General features: G+C 36.5%; 4 protein-coding genes across 4 annotated transcripts; 1 reads left to right on the plus strand and 3 right to left on the minus strand.

The window, feature by feature from the left end:
* On the minus strand, positions 4,129 to 4,971 carry LOC104753495 (microfibrillar-associated protein 1-like). The gene has a single exon (XM_010475743.1). The coding sequence runs from the start codon at positions 4,969 to 4,971 to the stop codon at positions 4,129 to 4,131; it is 843 nt and encodes a 280-aa protein (XP_010474045.1).
* On the minus strand, positions 5,272 to 10,938 carry LOC104728048 (protein timeless homolog). The gene is made up of 17 exons (XM_010447093.2): positions 10,647 to 10,938; positions 10,412 to 10,571; positions 10,005 to 10,314; positions 9,762 to 9,902; positions 9,498 to 9,684; positions 9,281 to 9,411; positions 8,938 to 9,153; positions 8,669 to 8,835; positions 8,329 to 8,407; positions 7,722 to 8,216; positions 7,262 to 7,632; positions 7,024 to 7,131; positions 6,614 to 6,829; positions 6,450 to 6,518; positions 6,146 to 6,361; positions 5,948 to 6,034; positions 5,272 to 5,822 (listed from the first exon to the last, which is right to left on the minus strand). Exons 1-17 carry the CDS (start codon positions 10,936 to 10,938, stop codon positions 5,543 to 5,545), a joined length of 3,525 nt encoding a protein of 1,174 aa, XP_010445395.1. The 3' UTR covers positions 5,272 to 5,542.
* LOC104728055 (plastidial pyruvate kinase 2) lies at positions 11,303 to 14,994 on the plus strand. Its single transcript, XM_010447100.2, has 12 exons — positions 11,303 to 11,761; positions 12,054 to 12,341; positions 12,450 to 12,615; positions 12,737 to 12,871; positions 12,997 to 13,107; positions 13,207 to 13,295; positions 13,503 to 13,565; positions 13,687 to 13,862; positions 13,983 to 14,085; positions 14,203 to 14,351; positions 14,438 to 14,546; positions 14,639 to 14,994. The coding sequence occupies exons 1-12, from the start codon at positions 11,516 to 11,518 to the stop codon at positions 14,744 to 14,746; spliced, it is 1,743 nt and encodes a 580-aa protein (XP_010445402.1). The 5' UTR covers positions 11,303 to 11,515; the 3' UTR covers positions 14,747 to 14,994.
* Positions 16,415 to 17,596, minus strand: LOC104753504 (putative F-box protein At5g66830; the record flags this gene model as incomplete). The annotated part of the gene is made up of 1 exon (XM_010475751.2): positions 16,415 to 17,596. A coding segment is annotated over one exon (1,179 nt), but the record flags the coding sequence as incomplete, so codon positions are not given.

The raw sequence follows: 18,045 nt of genomic DNA on the forward strand, positions 1-18,045 counted from the left end.
CCACGAAATCAAGTGAAGAGTATTCAGTAGTATAATACGTGCAATTTTGTTAGTAAACAAGGTTTTTTAGGGTGAGTAAATTTTACATTCATTTAAAAAATAAAAAGCTGTAAGTAATCAGTTATATTGTCAAGTAATTTTCTTAACTTGATTTCGTGAAAAGTACGCTTAAGTGAAAGCGAAAGAGACAAAAGAAAAGTTGATTTGGTTTGCATTCGGATCGATTTAAATTATATTTTTTTCGGAAAGACGAACAGACAAAACTACGCAGGTGAAAACATAGGTGAAATTTTCTTATGAACAAACAAAACAGGAGGATAAAAACAATATCTAGGAGACTTCAAGTAAATATTAATCTACTTTCCTATTTTAATTTAAATTTTGTATTTGAATCGATCAAATGTCTACAAATTAAACAGTGTGAGTCAATGTGTATGTTATTATGAATCCCAGTGCAATACTCCAATATATAGACATATCCAATGCTATGAGCCTATATATGGACCAAATTTGGATAGAAATAAAGTCTGATAGTAAAAGAAAGTTTGATAGTGAAAAAAAAAAGAGAGACTGAAGTTTGAATCATTACAGTCAAAGATGGAATATTTAGTCTTTTTTTGTAAGATAAATGATTTGGATTGCAGTAAAGATTTGCATTTGTGGCCAGTAAATTTCATCTTTTCCTTTTTATTCACACGCCATAATGAAAAAAAAAACAAAATAACACAAAATAAAAGCAGTTAATATAAACAGCTTTTTATAATTGTAACCAGAAAACAAAAACAGCTTTTTATAAAATCCATCGGAAAGGTGGTTATTAGCTTGACCACAATCGAGTACTATATGAAGTATGAACGTATACGTTGCATCTTCGACTAGGAAAGAACTTGCCAACCAACCAGTTCTTTGGAGAAAGTAAAAACAAGTCAGAATATGAACAAAAAAAAAGTCAAAACATAAGCAAGAAGAAAAACCAGAACACATCAGTAAGAAGATGTTGAGAAGTGCACTTAATGATATGATGAATCTCTCAAATCTCGAAGGTAATGTGTGTTGTTGGATGTCTTTCGATATTAAAATAGCACGAAGTACCTCCATTGGAATCTCAAAACTAAATGGTTTATCAATGTACGTATGTTATGTCTTCTTTACCTACCATATGAAGGAGGATTTTTTCCATCGACTCGACTATCTTCTTCAATAATTGGGGTGCAAGATAATCAATTATATATCACAATTTCCTAATTTTCTTTGTCCACGCCACAATATATAGAGTAATCCATGTCTTCTTTTCATTTCTCTGTTAAAATTAACACAAAATAGATTAACAACTAATCATAAAAGTTTATAAAATTATACAAAAAGTTAAATATATCTATAACCTACCGAATGATTTCTTGCAATGAAGAACGACTTCGTAAATATAGCTCTCGGAGTCATAGCCCCTTCTCCAGTAATAGTCAGCGGCTACACTTACTCTACTCTTGGTGTAGACATCGTTTCATCAGAATAAACCCTCCTCACTACGGATCCTCGAATGCATACAATACTTCCGGTTGTTCCAGCGAATCTACATCTCCTTAATGGCATCAAGAAATCACGATACTTCAACAAAACTCATTTCAAAACTCTCCTAAGCTTTCGACAAAACTTAATAGGAAATGACTTGTATAGACCAAATTTAAATACAAATTAAAAATAAAAACTGATAATAAAAAAGGAAAGAAAGCCTGATAGTGAAAAAAAAACTAAAGTTTGAATCATTACAATCAAAGATGGAATATTTATTTTTGAAAGATAAATTATTTGGATAATTGTAATTGCATTAAAGTTGCATGTCTAGTAAATTTAATATTCTCCTTTTTATTTTCACACGCCATATGAAAAAACAAAAACGACACTAAATAAAAGCAGTTTGAAAGGAGAGATGTGGATAAGATATTAATAAGTTTTTGCATATACTCTCCCATGACAAAATTACATAATTTCGCTCATTTTTTTTCCCGGACTTTTCTTGTAATCACCAAGCATCATCTACACCAATTCTTCAATGGAACATAGACAAGGAGGATGTGACACGCAATATAGGAAACTGTTTTAAAACTGGGAAAATTCCAAAAAAAAAAAAATCCCAAAAGCACCAGTTCCCAGTTTAAACTTGAAGGTTTTGCACTTCTACTTTTATACCTCAAATTGGTTTAATTTTGTAAGCAGAACAGTTAACAATAATTAATGTTGTTTGTTTCTTTAGCATGCGTACTTGCACAGGTGCTTTGCTGAAAACTAAGCCTCCAAACAGATAACTGCACCATCCATACAAAAACACATGAGCAAACTCTTCTAGGCTAATCTCCATATTTTATACAAATAGTTAATGAAATAAACCAAAACTGACAACTAGTCTCGACAAATGTTTTAGCCAAGCCAAGCCAACCAATGCACTAGTGAGGACTATGACCAGAGATTTTTTATTTTTTATTTTTACCTTGTTCTAGAGATATTTTATACCTTTGTTTTGTAGCTGCAACACACTCGTGTAGATCATTAGGGTCGGCAGCAATGGTAATGTAGTAACCCATCAATTCCAACGTTTCTTCCATATCAATCAAACCTGTTTTTTCTTTGTTCAACAAGAAAGAATTAGGAACGGTTGCTGCCCTTTTGGATCAAAAGGAAAGAAGTCAGAGACATCATCACATCCTGAGGTAGCAGGAGGCTTTGGGAACGATTGTTGCCCCTTTGGATCCGATAACCTCACATAGAGTTTTTCCCATCTCTATTGTAATCTTGTTTCTAATTTTTTTTGTCAAGGTTGCTCTATAGTAAAAGGTGATACAACTTTGTACATGTTTAACAAAAGAAAAAAAGAATTAGGTTTCTGAAAACTTGCTACACAAGTTAATATTAAACAAGAAAACACACTCATAGATAAGATAACCTAATTGTCATCTTCGACTTATGATTTGAAATATATATAAATATTTATAGTTACATATTTTCTATTATACTTAAATAGTTTTCATGAGTTTTACTTTTTTTCCAATTGAATTTTATTGTTAATGTAAAATAACTATAATCTTTTCGCGTAATAATGCATAAGTTTTGCACATATAATACTTATTACTAAATTTTTGTTGCAAATCTCTTGTTTTTATGATAAATATACAATAATTTAAATAAATAATCCTAATAAAACAGATTTATCTTTTATCTTCATTTATTTTAAAACTAATTATATAATTAAATAAATTACTATATATCAATCTTTAATTGCACCTAATAAAAATTTGTTTTATATCTGCCGCTGTAAACGACGTGATTGGGACTCTTAATTAGGATCCACTCAGTAACTCACGATGATGACTCGCAAACAATCTTTAATTTTGATGAAGCAAAATAGTTAATTATGATCATTTTTGTAGTTTACTATAAAGCTCATGTGGTGAGATATATGACTTGAGAGGAGTAGTCAAATGTGCCTCAATATGTATATATTCCGACCTCTTAATTCGTAACATTTCGATAGTTTGAATAGTAATATTGATTTTAAATATAATGTCGACGGTATGTAGATTGTACTCATCTTTGTGGTACAGTCTATAATCAAATCATTTAGACATTATGTGTGTTTTTTTTTTTAATAAACAAAATAAATAATGATAATACAAGAAGTTATTAAAGCAAATTTGCTTTCAAAGTAGGTTAGGGGTAATTACGTTGGTAGCTATTTCAGTACGTAGAAAGTAATGTACGTAAAGAGGTGGTAAATATTATGTATAGTAACGTTGGTAGCTATTTCACATCATATCATATGAATCTAAAATTTTTTTTTTTGGTTTAATTTATTCACAATTTTGGTGGTATAATAGTATGTATAGTAAATAGATTAAACAAAAAAAAAATATTTAAGATTCATATGATATGATGGATGATGACTCATGCATGAACCATTTTTCAAAGCATGTGTATGTATTCTTAAGTATTATTACCACATTTTTCCAACTTATGTAACGGCATAATTTTTTTGGCAAAACGAAACTCTAAAGTCTAAACCAAAACAAAATCATATGGGGGAAAGCAATGTTAGTGAAGAAATTATAAACCACCTGTTAGTAGTTTTCGTCTGTTCTATAATTTATTAAACGGGCTTAATACGTTTGGCCCGTTTAAATCCATCGCAACAACCCTAACTCTCAACATACCTTCCCTTGCATCTCTTTCTCTCTTGATCCTAGCGAGCTCTCTTGTCCTCCAAACTTCGTACTCTTCAGCTTCATTGGTTTCATCATCAGTTTCCACATCTTCCTCCAGTAACATGTTCTTTAGTATCTCTTCATCTTTCTTAAGTTCCTCAACTACTATTTGCTTCGTCTCTATCTTTCTTATCTCAAGTTTTTTCTTTGCTAGTTCCTTAAAAGCTTCTACTTCAGCCTCAAGCCGCTTACGCTCAGCTATTGTATCTCTCGCAGCTTTTCGTACATAAAAAGGCTTGATCATGGCATGAACATGCATCGTCTCTTCTTCTGAATCATCAGTCTCGTATTCGTCTTCATCTTCATCTTGTAGCTCTTCTTCTTCTTGTACATCCTCCTCTTGATTTCTTTCAAGATTCTCTTCTTTGATTCTTCTTCTTCGTTCTTCATCTTCTTCCTCGTCTCTAGTCTCTTGGTTCCTCAATTCTTCCTCTTCTTGATCTGTAGATATAATCTCAGCCTGTCTAATTCGCCGATGATCAGCTATAACTTGTTCACGGTTTTCTGTTCTTGCCTGAGCTAAACGTCGCAGCCTCGGATCATCCTTCCAATCCAAAACAAAAACCTTGTGTATCGCAACATCTTCTTCTTTTTCTTCCTCTGCCCACTCGGGAGCTTTTCCAGGCCAATATCTTTTTACTTTTGTCCGTCCAATCTTACCACGTAGTTTTTCCCTTATAGTGATTATGGTATCACTCACTCCTGCCGTGACTGACATCTTCTGCCCTAGAGAGAGAATGAGAGGAACCAGAGGGTTTATAAATTTGACGTGCGAAAGAAACCCTAGAAATCGTGGTGCGACAGAGGAGAAGAAGACGACGACGATCTGTATACAGAGATAAGGTTTGAGTTAAAAAAAGTTTGTTTCGTGTTTTATAGGGATCCATAATTGTGATTCCTATAAGGATATGGTATATGTTTTCCTTTTTTTTTCCACACGCAATAAAAAACCATGATAAAAAATTAAAAATAGTTTTTGTTTTTAATTGCGACCTAAGAAACGAAACACCTTTAAAAAGGAAAACACACCAAAACCATGATCGTTCTTATCTTCTGCTTTGTCCAGTAGTTTGAATCGTTGGACTATGAATGTCTCCCTAACCAACCAATAACAAATCTGAACAAATGAACAAGACACTAGAACAATATTAAAAACCAAAATTTCCTCAAAAAAGTTACAGTGGCTGGTATGTTCTTTTCTAATTTTCTATACATTACTTAACAGTAAAGGTTTATTTCATATGGATTTGTTTTCCATGAAACAAAATAAGATGGGAGCCCTCTTATCTTCAGTCATCCTCATCAAGTACCATCTTCATTTTTCTCCTACTAAGCGGGCTTTGAGTGAGGGTGGCACCACCAGCTGCGGAGTCATCACCGGAATCTGCTAACTCATCATCCTCCAGTTCATGATCTGATGAAAGATTTGGATCTTCTGGAGATGGAGTAGAAGGAGCAGTGTCGCTGATGTGAACATCTGTTTCAGAGTCTCTACTTTCCCGGGTGATGAAGTCTTGATCATTGTTCTCTTCTTCATCAGAGGTAGGCACATGCGGACTAGTTTCATTCCTAGTTTGAAAAAGTGTGACATTTATGAGACTTACTTGTGAGACCAAGCTCAGAAGTTCGTTTTAATTCTGAGTAAATCTTGTCTATAAACCCGATGCGTAGACAAAATGAGGGGAGGGTTTTACCTTTCTGTGTTGTCTTCAGAACCACCTAAAGTGATCTCATCGCTTGATCTTGTGTGCTGCTTGTTCTTCTGATTTTTTTTGCTCTTCCTGCAGACGAAGACAACTCTCAGGTATTAATTCACATCGTTCAAGAAATCAAGAAACCAAGTTTGATCTTGAGGGGAGTCATTAGCAAATCTTGTTATAACATTTAGTTACCTGTTCTTGAAGGCTAGTAATGTTTCATTGTCGGATTCATCTGCAGCAGATTCATCATGGTCGTCTTTCAGCTTCATACCAGCTTCAGACTTCTTACGACGAGGAAGACGGAGACCAAGTTGCTTTAATTTACGTGAAACCTGGGCAGTAGTATATTTTTTTTCAGACCCCAATTCATTGGCAATCAAATAACAACAGCGGTTTTGGTCCTTGAACCTGCACATAGACAATAGTAGAAAAACAACAGAGTCAATAAAACTATTGCAAAGAAAGAGTTTATGCAGAGGCGAAATTTGACACTCACTTCTCGTATAGTTCCTTAATACGTGTTTCTTGTTCTTTGCTAAAGGAACTCCCTCTCTTTCTGGTGTTTCTGTTTCAAAAGCAGTAGAGAAGAGCCGTTATAATCCAAAACTAGATGTGTTTTAAGTCTCGAAATTCCATCAACTCTAAGAGATAGATACTCACGAAGATTGCTGTAGTGATGTTGCATCCAGGTGATCTGGATCATCATTTCCATTACTGCCTTCATTTGCTTGGATAGAGCTATCACCACGCCGAAGCCTTTTCCTTATTTCTAGACCTAGCAGTTTAAGCTTGTTGGTTACTTGTGCAGCAGAGATTCCACCATCAGGATCCAAATTTTCAGCAATTAGCCGGCTGCAATTTTTATCATCTTTGAACCTGCAACATATCAATTAAGCAGCCAATTAAACCAAACTGTAGCACATGCCACATGTTGGCTCATATGTAGAAATCTGAGTCCAATGCTCATGAAATCAAAACCATGAATCAATGCTTATAACTAAGAGTAGAAGTGCACTTTATAGAGAATGATTTCTGTTCAGCAACTACTCTTCTCGTCAAACAAAACATACCTTTCGTATAGGTCTTTAATTTTTATTTCCATATCACCATCAAGAACAAGTCTTCGCTTTCTTTTAGATGGTCCTGCAGAATCATCTTCCACCATGTGATCTTCTTCACTGCAGCATGAAAAAAGTTGCATGCCTTAGGAAATAAAGGTAAACAGTATATCCAGCTAACAAGAAACATAAGGCACAAACACTAATATCATAAGGAGTTTCTCTTCTACAAGATGGAACACTTTCTTACTTTTGAAATCCTTGATCATAAGAAATCACGACATCAGCTTCATCATCACCTAGAGCATCTGCTAAGCTTCGGCGAGTCCATCCTTTCTCTGATGGTATATCATTTTCCTCGGTTCCGGCGACCTTTTCTTGCTTTCCCATTTGTTTTCTTAGATGGCCAAGCTCATGCAACATATATTCAGCATTTATGTAATGGCATTCTTTGCGAGTCTTTGAGAAGAGAATTTCAACAAAGAGAAGAGGCTGTGACTTCATTTTCTTCAACATATTTCTAACCAGATCTGTCAGGAAGGTAACTATATTTTCATAGTCTTTGCAGGGACAAGATTTCTGCTCATCAAGGATCTTATGGAATGTTATTACCAGTGAAAGCTGCGAAATTAACCCAATAAAGTAGTGAGGAAGATGCAAAAAGTTAACTAAGAAATGTAGCAATCTGGGATATAATTTAAAACACTGACCTGATACAACATGGGAGAGAGCTCCAAGTCTTCTGTAATCCTCCGCAGTATGCTTATTATGTGGTGATTCGTCTGGTTTGGGTTGGTTTTGTAAAACTTAAGCAACCAGCAAAGGTTTTGAATGATGCTGTTGCTGGCAAAAGCAGAAATAAATGTGGAAACCTTAAAATCAACTTCATCTGTTGCTGTTTGCTCTTCGCCGTCAGAAGAATCGTCACTGCCGCAAGACAGATCATCGACCACATGATTTGACTTAGGGCTGTGCGTTTGTTGAGTTTCATCAGCTTCAGTCCTTAGGTTTGATGCCCCTGGGTTATTGGGAGGCACATCCATTGGTCCATTCTCCGTTGAAACTGTCGAATCAACCACCGGTATGCTTTTTGCAGTGCTAGCTTCATTTGAAGTACCTGGATGTTTTTCAGACAGGTCATGCACTGTGGCCTCCTTCTTTCCCATGGGTTTTTTCTTTCTTGCCTTCCTTGATTTTTTTGAAACCTGGGGCATGAAACAGACATTTGGTTGAAATATTGCGTTTATTCTCGTAATGCATGTTAATAAAGCTTTCTATCTAATCTAATAAGAGTTTCATATCCAAGCAGTTACATACCCTCAAAGTTCCACGCCCTTGAAGGTTTTCCATAAGGCCTACTATTACATGGATGCTTTCCACCAGATCTCCAAGCTCACTGGCAAAAAATAAAAGTAATTACAAGCAAGTTAAATTTACAATAAAGAACATACATGTCCTGTCATTAAAATGAGCTTTTCAGTTAAACATTTAACAAGTCAAACAAGAACATATGCGTTCTGTGTGTCATGATTATGTTATATGTTCCAAGATTCACAAATTATATGTATCACACTACAAGAATTGACAAATCACTTGTTGCAAGATACTACATGACCGCAAGATTCTGGAAATATAAGTAACAGAAGCAGAGGCCAACCTTTTAGGTTGCTTATGCGTGTCAAAACTTCTCACCAGATTCAGGATGAACTGGCACATCCCTTGGTCAGTTTGGTCATAAAACAACTTATAAAGCAATATGCGAACAGTAAAAGCTTCTCTAGAGTCTTCAGGTTGCAATCTAATTACCAGATCTAACAAGCAAAGCTGCATTGAAAAGCAGGTGAACAATGCACATCATGAGTAGGGCTATTAATTGCTAAACAAAATGCAGAAGCAACAATAGATTAATGCATGAATATTGCATACCATGGTTTTCATAAGAGAACCTGCTGCAGATAAAAACTTAAATTCTTTAGTTTCCTTCAGACCATCAAATGCACTGCGCCATTTTGAAATGACAAGTAAAAACATTCTGTCGTTAATCGTTGCTGCAATTGGCGCACAAATGTCATTCTTAGAACAGTTTACACCAGCATTCTGATTGGTCGAGAGTTCAGAAGTTTCTTCCGATCTTGTTGCTGGCTGTAAAAGAGACCAGACAACCATAAAATAACGGAGATTCAGCCTTGTAGTAAGGAAAGAAATTAAATGCATAGCAACTTAAATATGAGAGGGAGATAAAACCAAAGAACGTAGCTCAATTACTCACATTAGAAGCCGAGGACTTGTGAAATTGAAAAGAGGTGACGGACTGTGCAACTTGAAAGAAAGTAATGATGTCGCTATTTTGAATGGAGGGATGCTCCTTTTCAATATCTTCACATACTGACTGCATCAGAACTAAGAGGTATGGTACACTGGTATCAGCATCAGGGTGTTTGAAACAAAGTACAAGCAAAATATCACTGTTCTAGTGTGCTACATACCATTATATCCTCCTGACATAAACTGATTGATGAATTCATGCAGCAACTTCAAAACATTGTCATTTGTCACGGACATTGGTCCATGTTCCCAGACAATCTTTTCTGCGGCTCCACGACCTTGCTGAGGCTTTAGCATTGTGCTCTCCGCAGTAGAAGGTATTCCCTTTAGTACAGCTTTAGTGCCATCCTATAAAAAAAAATCTCATTTAAACCACCAACTTTTACACAACAAAAACAGTTAAGAATCATTGCAAGAAACAATACCATGGTAACCCGGGTGAATGTCCCACCAAATTTGGAATGACGCTGACTCATATTGTTGAGTCTTGCAAGCTTTCGTTTCACTTCCTCCTCCTTCATCAATGTCTTCAAACTATCAATAGAAGCTTTCTTCCCTTGATCCAACTGCCAAAACAAAACGTGATGATCGACGTCACCATCAATACCAAAGAAAAAAAAAACATGTTCCAATCTTAGAAATCTTATTGATCCAGTTGAAACACTAACCTTCTCAGGAGCCTTTGCAATAAGCTCCATGTCTTGACCCAAAAGAATATAATGATAAATTTCAAGGAGAAGTAAGTTGTCATGCCTCAACAAACTATTAAAACCTTCAATAGTCTGAGTTATCACAAGAAATATATCCATCACATTCTCACGAGACAAAAGTTCAAGAAACTGATCCCTCAGCGACAAAAAATAACAAGTCGATTCACCAGCTTTCTGAATCGGAGAAATCTCATGAATAGCCAGCAAATTCCGGAATAAAGTAAGCACAAGCTGAACCAATTTCCAATCTTCCTCACTGAACACATCTCTGTAAACCATAAACATCAGTTCACAAAGGGTTCGTACTCACTCACTCACTCACTCAGCAAGTACTTAAAACACAACAACGAGTTATATAAACTTACAATTCCAAGCTCTCGAGAGGAGCTTCAAGCAAAGACACAATCACTGGAACAATGTTACTAAAAGTAATCGCAGACTTTAAACCCCATAGATACTCTAACTGCTGAGGGATATCATCTGAAGAAGTCTCTATAGGCATCGTAAGAAACACCAACACCTTAACTGAATCCACAACAAATCTCATCAGCAAAAAAATTACAAATTTTATTTTAATGGATACCAAAAAACAAAAGTTACCTGCATTTAAAACTAAGCTATGCTCATCTTGGTAATGTTCAATGATCGGAATCAAATCTTTAGCGACTATGTTCCAAGAACAGACTTGTTTAAAAACTTGTCTGCTCTCAGGATCGTCGCGTCTCAGGAATCTAAGTAAATCTTTCAAATTATCGAGACAGTACTCGCTTTTGGAGTACCCAATTCGTCTTCTATCGTCGTCTTCCTCGGGTACTCCTAGATCGCTGCAGATTACTGATAAACCCTCCAAATCCATTTTTTTCTTCGTTGATATTCTCTCTTCCACATCCATCTTCTTCTTCTTCTTCAGATTACAAAATTGAAATCAAAATTACGAAATTAATCAGAGATTGTATCGAATCGAATCATAAACATCGAACAGACGAAAATAAACAAAAATGGCTCAGCTTCTCATCAGTGATTAGGGCTCTTTGTGAGCGCGAATAGCTCCAGACATTTTCCCGCCATTTCGCAATCCTCAAAAAGTCAAAAGTCAAAACAAAACGCAGAGATTTGGCCCATATGGTATTAATGGGCTTATCAATTGGGCCAACTAATACGCCGTCGTTTTGTGTTTTGTCTTATTTTTTTTTTTGTTTGTACTTCTAATTAAAATTTCCCAACTACTTAAATGATTTGTCACGTTTCGATACCAACTAAGCAAAGAGACACTTTCTTCTTCTTCGTCTTTGTAAGTTCCGCCGAAAAGAACCAAATCCTTCATTCACTACTCTCTCTCAGCTTTACGACACCTCTCTCTCTCTCTCTCTCTCTCTCTCTCTCTCTCTCTCTCTCTCTCTCTCTCTCATTCTTTTACAACTCTCTCAATTCTTCGAATTCATTGATCCTTTGTCGCTTCGGAAACAGAAATGGCTCAAGTGGTTGCTACAAGGTCGATTCAAGGCTCTATCTTGTGTTCCAACAACGGTGGATCTGTCTCCACAAGATCCGAGAAGCTTCTGAAGCCGGCGAGTTTCGCAGTGAAGGTTCTTGGAAACGAAGCGAAGAGAAGTGGGAGAGTCTCTTTGAGAAGCAGAAGAGTGGTTGATACCACTGTGAGATCTGCTCGTGTTGAGACTGAAGTGATTCCTGTTTCTCCTGAGGATGTGCCTAACGTATGTGTAATAAGCCTTAGTATGCTTTTTGGTATTGACAATGGTTTTTGAATGTGGCTATGTGTTTTGTCTTTCTGGGTGTTGGGTTTTGTCTTTCAATTTGATATTTTTTTCAGTAATAACTATCCATTTCGAATTGATGTTGGATGTGACAGCTTTAAGTCTATGGTTTAGGTTTTACTGAGAATGTTTTGATGCTTTGTGTAGATTTCATATCTGCATTGATTATTTTGTGAGCTGATTATATATTTTTCCTTTTTTTTTGTTTTGTTTTGGTTCAATGTGGATTTAGAGAGAGGAGCAGCTAGAGAGGTTGTTGGAGATGCAGCAGTTTGGTGATACATCGGTAGGGATGTGGTCGAAGCCGACAGTAAGGAGGAAGACAAAGATTGTTTGCACCGTTGGTCCTTCTACCAACACAAGAGAGATGATATGGAAATTGGCTGAAGCTGGGATGAATGTTGCTAGGATGAACATGTCTCATGGTGATCATGCTTCACATAAGAAGGTTATTGATTTGGTTAAAGAATATAATGCACAGACTAAAGACAACACCATTGCTATCATGCTTGACACCAAGGTTTGTTCTTGTTTCCCAATTTTATCTCAATTCATTTTTATCTATTTGCTTGGCAGGTTTTTGCGTCCCTGTATCTTGTTTGACGAGATTAGTTTCATTGTTCCATAGGGTCCAGAAGTTAGGAGTGGGGATTTACCTCAACCAATTATGTTAGATCCAGGTCAAGAGTTTACTTTTACTATTGAGAGAGGTGTCAGCACACCAACTTGTGTCAGTGTTAACTATGATGATTTCGTCAATGATGTGGAAGCCGGTGACATGCTCCTTGTTGATGGTATGTAGATCTTAATATTTGGTGTAAAAGGGTTTTAGTTCTCCTTTGACATGCCTCTGAAAGAGATGCACTTGGTTTAGTCTTTTCCACTATATTGATGGTTATACTACTATGTTTCCAGGTGGTATGATGTCGTTTATGGTGAAGTCTAAGACCAAAGACTCTGTCAAATGTGAAGTTGTTGATGGTGGAGAACTTAAGTCAAGGAGACACTTGAATGTCCGAGGAAAGAGTGCAACATTACCTTCAATCACTGGTTAGACTTTCTGTGTTAACTCTCTTTTTCACTTATTCTTGTTGCTTTCATTGAATTGTTGCATATTTAAGTCTGAAAGATCTTATTCTGATGCTTATATTTGTGTAATTATTTCCTTCTCGCAGAGAAGGATTGGGAGGATATTAAATTTGGAGTGGAGAACAAAGTTGACTTCTATGCGGTTTCCTTTGTCAAAGATGCTCAAGTGGTACACGAATTGAAGAAATACCTTCAAAGTAAATATGTGGAACCACAATCCTGTCCTAGTTAATTTTTTGCCTATGATTTTTCATTTTTGTTCTAATCTTGAGATTGTTTGTTACAATTATGTGCAGATTGTGGTGCCGATATACACGTGATAGTGAAGATTGAAAGTGCTGACTCCATACCTAACTTGCACTCCATTATCACAGCATCAGATGGGGTGATCTTTTCTTCTCTAATTTGTTCTTTCCTTACATTTATATGCCTTGCAGTTCATAATTTCCCTTTGTGATTGGACATTGTTAGGTCAAACAAAATATTTAGAGGATGTAGTGAAAATGAGTTTGGTGTTACTGCAATATAAATTCTGGTTGGAATGGCCCTTGTTCATGTGATTGTCTAATTTGATTATGTGTATGTCTTCCAGGCAATGGTTGCTAGAGGTGATCTTGGTGCTGAGCTTCCAATTGAAGAAGTCCCCATTCTTCAGGTTAGTGCTTGCCTCTCATTTAAGATAAACCAAAAAACTGAGTTTTTCAATTTCCATAGATATAGAACTTGTGGCAAATTTTCTTGCAGTTATAACTCTGATTTTATTTTTGAAAATACAGGAGAAGATCATTAACCTATGCCGTAGCATGGGAAAAGCTGTTATTGTTGCGACTAACATGCTTGAGAGTATGATAGTTCATCCAACTCCAACCCGGGCAGAGGTCTCAGATATTGCTATCGCTGTTAGAGAAGGTGCTGATGCAGTTATGCTTTCAGGAGAAACTGCTCACGGAAAGTAAGTGGCAGATTCTTTTCAGCTACTCTACTGATTTAGTATAAATGCACAATTCTGAACTTTTCAGCTAATCTACTGATTTAGTATAAATGCACAATTCTGAACTTTACTTGGTATCAGGTTCCCGTTGAAAGCTGCTGGAGTGATGCACACAGTTGCATTGCGAACAGAAGCGACCATTACTAGCGGTGAAATGCCACCTAATCTTGGTCAAGCCTTCAAGGTAAGCCGCGCCTGATTCTCTACTCGTGAAACTCTGCACCATTGAGTATTTTTATGCAGTGAAGTTTAATTGCTATCTAATCTGTTCTAACAAGAACATTCTTTTTAATCTCTGTAGAACCATATGAGTGAGATGTTTGCATACCATGCAACCATGATGTCAAACACACTTGGCACTTCAACTGTTGTCTTCACCAGAACTGGTTTCATGGCTATATTGCTAAGTCACTATCGTCCTTCCGGCACAATCTATGCCTTCACAAATGAGTAAGTATTCCATTTTTATTCTTTTAGATCAATGACTGTGACAAGTGTTTTGTTTAGGAACTCACAGTAGAGGTTTTGCTATGCAGGAAAAAGATACAACAAAGATTAGCTTTGTATCAAGGCGTATGCCCCATATATATGGAGTTCACAGATGATGCAGAAGAAACTTTTGCTAATGCTTTGGCTACACTACTGGTAAAATTCATTGCCCCCAACTAAATGTGTAGCTTTCGTTTAGTGTTTTATTGGGACTAAAGAGTTTGAACTGGTAACTTTGGATGAAACAGAAACAAGGAATGGTGAAGAAGGGAGAGGAAATAGCAATCGTACAGAGTGGAACACAGCCAATCTGGCGATCTCAATCGACACATAACATCCAAGTCCGCAAGGTCTAAAGCTTCTTTGAAGATCTCACTTGGTCGGTGTCCTTTAAATGTAGAACCGGGTTTTTGGCTAATTTTCGTTGCATGTCTCTTGTACTCTAAAAACTTGTTGTTTGCTGTATCTTCTTCAGTTTTTTGTTTTTTTTTCTACGATTATGTGTTTTGGCAGACACTCTTAGCTCATTAGTTGTTTGTTAGTATGAATTATATTCAACTGATGAACAAAATAAAGCAAGTTATAAACTTGTACTTATGTTATATATGCCAGTCCAGAAGATACCAAATGAAGGAGTACGTGTTAACTTTTGACTAAAAGGAATACATGTAATCTCTACTACAACTGTCTTTAACTCACAATAATCGTGGACTTCAAAACAAGATGCGTCTACCTTCCCATAATACCATTTCTCTCAAAGTAACACAAAACCTTTGTTGTGTGTGTGATGAAACATTAAGGCCTCTGACTAGTCAACCTTCTTACGATATGAACATACATAATTATGCTAATTCCCTTTAACATATACAATCTTTCCTCGTGTTTTCTTAGTATATACATAACATATGATAGAAGAAAACAGTCATGAGCTGAGTTGTTACCTTTTTTTTTTATTCAGAATGGTTTTTGTTTAAATAGCCATATTTGTTTAAAAACTAAATCATGTTTCCTTTAATTTGTCTATATATAGGATAAAGAAACCCCAAAGAAAAAGGAGCAAGCGACATTTACTTGTGGTTTTGAATGTGAGGAGGCAGAGGGAAACAATGAAAAAACCATTTTCGTCAAGGGATTTAATTAATTCTAAACTTACTAGGGATGAATTCAAGAATGCATTGAGTAACCATTTCGGTTCTTGTGGGGAGATCACAAGGGTTATTGTTCCCATAGAGTGTGAAACCGGTGTTTCCATAGGGTACGGTTTGCGACTTTCTTCCTCCAATTTCTTTATTTGTGACAACAAACTGTAAGTTATATGTAAACTAAAAAAACTGATAGTTTCTTGTTACAGATTTGCTTTCATGAATTTTACAAAAGACAAAAAGAAGGCGTTAGCACGCACTCAGTGGAAGTTACTTGGGAGGAATTAAGGAAGCTTGAGGTGGTTTGCTAAATTTAGAGATGAATACTACGGCTATACTAATTTTGGTTGGTGTGATCGTTGTATAAGAGCTATTAACCGTTTTTGGGGTGGCAGTAAAAGTGACTTCTCATCACTGCCTTTTCGCAGTCCATAGCGACCAGCCACATCTAATCATTTTACTGGTGTTAATACTTGTTTCTTGACTGTTACGTTAAACATAGTTTTGACCAAGTTTATTTTATTTTTGTCTAGATTAGATAAATATCATAGAATCCTAGAATGAGGTTACTCGCGGACCATACAAGAACCATCAGACCTACCATTCCAACTCCAATATAGTGCCTACAACCATGGGGGTAGGGGTAGGGACTTTGTACGTGGTAAACCACACAAGAGAAGGAGACAATCACAGACCTAATTATCGATAACACACCCTATGTCAAACTTACTTTTACACATTTTTCTAGTGTTTTTTTTATTATTAATTATTGTTACTCTATATGTCAAAGAGAAAACGAAATATTCTACCAAATGTTGTAACAACTAAATATTAAGAATACGTACGCATAGATAGAGATAAAAAGAAATGACTGAAGAAAAATCATTATCGTTTGAAACTTGGTAAGAACCATCGAGCTCTGGAACAGGGAAAGGAAGAGCAAACAAACCGGTGGGGTAGTTCGACCTCGTTTGAACCGAGGTCGACTACGAAGATTTCGGTTTTGTCATATTGATCTTCGAAATAGGGAGTAGCATTGGAGAAGTAGATGGAATTGCTCTTGATTCCTTGCATGTCCTTAGCAAGCACTGTGATACCCAAATCCAAAAGCATCGCCTCGTCTCCCAAAGAAAAAACATCCTCCCACTCGTTGTTCCCTAACATCTTGTAGATTTCAAATTCCCATATCACGGAAAAACTCGGACGATAGCACTTAACGATTAAGACATCTCCGGTTAGCGTGACTACCAAGTTTTTCTTAGAGTGAGCCGCCTGGTCCTTCCATGGGATTCCAGGAAGTCTCATGCAAGAACCTCCTGGCTGTTTTAAGCACCCACTTACGCTAGTTTTGAAAACTCTAACCGGATTGTTGTCTCCAGAAAAATCAAAGATCTTGAGTTTATAATAGTTGAGACAATAGAGCTTGTGATCCTTGTAAACCATGCTAAAACACCCTTCGATACCTGACAAGGTTGGGATCTGTTTCCACGAGTTGTAACCTTTCTTGAAAGAAATGGCATAGTCTTCATCAGCCATTCCAATAACTAGGTGGTCTTTGGTTTTCTCATCGATCCATAATACAGGACAGGTGAGTCCATACTCTGTTTCAAAAGTGGGTAGATTGATTCTCTCGCCGGTTAAAAGATCGAGGATATAAAGATTAAACCAATGGTCGTCCATGTATTTATACTGAGGTTGCATGAGAAGCCAGCTTCTATAAGTCGTAACACAAAAGCTCTTTGCGAAATCGTTACCTAGGTTTGGAGTTTTGTACATGTTGTATTTTTCTTCAGGGTTGAAAAGGAGACAGTAATTGTTTTGGTCGGGATCGTTGCCCTTAGGGAATCGAATCATCCAAGGGATTTGGTTATTTGGTTGAGAGTTTCTTGAAACTGATTGCCAAGAGGAACAGACTGATTTAGCTCGTTGGAAATCTGCGAAACGAAGGCGGTCAAACACCAATTGTAGGAGATCTGAAGGAAGCTTCGACCAGCAATGGCAATGGGGATTTCTTCTTCTCTGCGCCAACGGCAGAAGAAGACCATCATCCGTGATGTTGGGATTTCAAGAGAGATGGCTCTTGACAAAGGAGAGACAACTCCCAAGGATTGAATCTCCTTATACCCACAACAAACTAGCTCATTCTCAAGGGGGAAGGAGAGGACATCAACTTGTGATGAACTCCCCACAAACAACCTCAATAGACCCCAAATACTAGATATAAATCGGATCTATGAGGAACAAACAGCCTAGTTTGAGACTTATCCTCTTCTAGTATCACAACACTCAAGTTTGTGTACTTAGGAGAAAGAGGATTAAGAATCAGTAATCTAGGCTATATAAAACAGTAAATAAGGAAGATTTTAGGTGGATTTGAGAAGAGAATAGGCTGCCTTAAGGGCAGCCCCTAAATCGTTTACCCTAATCTCTCTACATTGGTGACATGAACAAGAACACAAGGTAGAGAGAGGAAAAATCGTTTCTCTTCTTTTATTCAATATTATTGTTGTGTT

Source organism: Camelina sativa, chromosome 2 (assembly GCF_000633955.1).
Source record: "Camelina sativa cultivar DH55 chromosome 2, Cs, whole genome shotgun sequence".
NCBI lineage: Eukaryota > Viridiplantae > Streptophyta > Magnoliopsida > Brassicales > Brassicaceae > Camelina > Camelina sativa.

What these genes read in the sequence shown, in the direction of transcription:
- LOC104728055 (XM_010447100.2), top strand. Translation starts at nt 11,516, where the DNA reads ATGGCTCAAGTGGTTGCTACAAGGTCGATTCAAGGCTCTATCTTGTGT. An exon ending in AACATTACCTTCAATCACTG is followed by an intron (nt 12,872 to 12,996) that starts GTTAGACTTTCT and finishes TCCTTCTCGCAG; the next exon opens with AGAAGGATTGGGAGGATATT. An exon ending in ATCTTGGTCAAGCCTTCAAG is followed by an intron (nt 14,086 to 14,202) that starts GTAAGCCGCGCC and finishes TAATCTCTGTAG; the next exon opens with AACCATATGAGTGAGATGTT.
- LOC104753495 (XM_010475743.1), bottom strand. Translation starts at nt 4,971, where the DNA reads ATGTCAGTCACGGCAGGAGTGAGTGATACCATAATCACTATAAGGGAA.
- LOC104728048 (XM_010447093.2), bottom strand. Translation starts at nt 10,938, where the DNA reads ATGGATGTGGAAGAGAGAATATCAACGAAGAAAAAAATGGATTTGGAG. An exon ending in ACGCATAAGCAACCTAAAAG is followed by an intron (nt 8,408 to 8,668) that starts GTTGGCCTCTGC and finishes ATTTTTTGCCAG; the next exon opens with TGAGCTTGGAGATCTGGTGG. An exon ending in ACATCACTACAGCAATCTTC is followed by an intron (nt 6,519 to 6,613) that starts GTGAGTATCTAT and finishes CTTTTGAAACAG; the next exon opens with AAACACCAGAAAGAGAGGGA.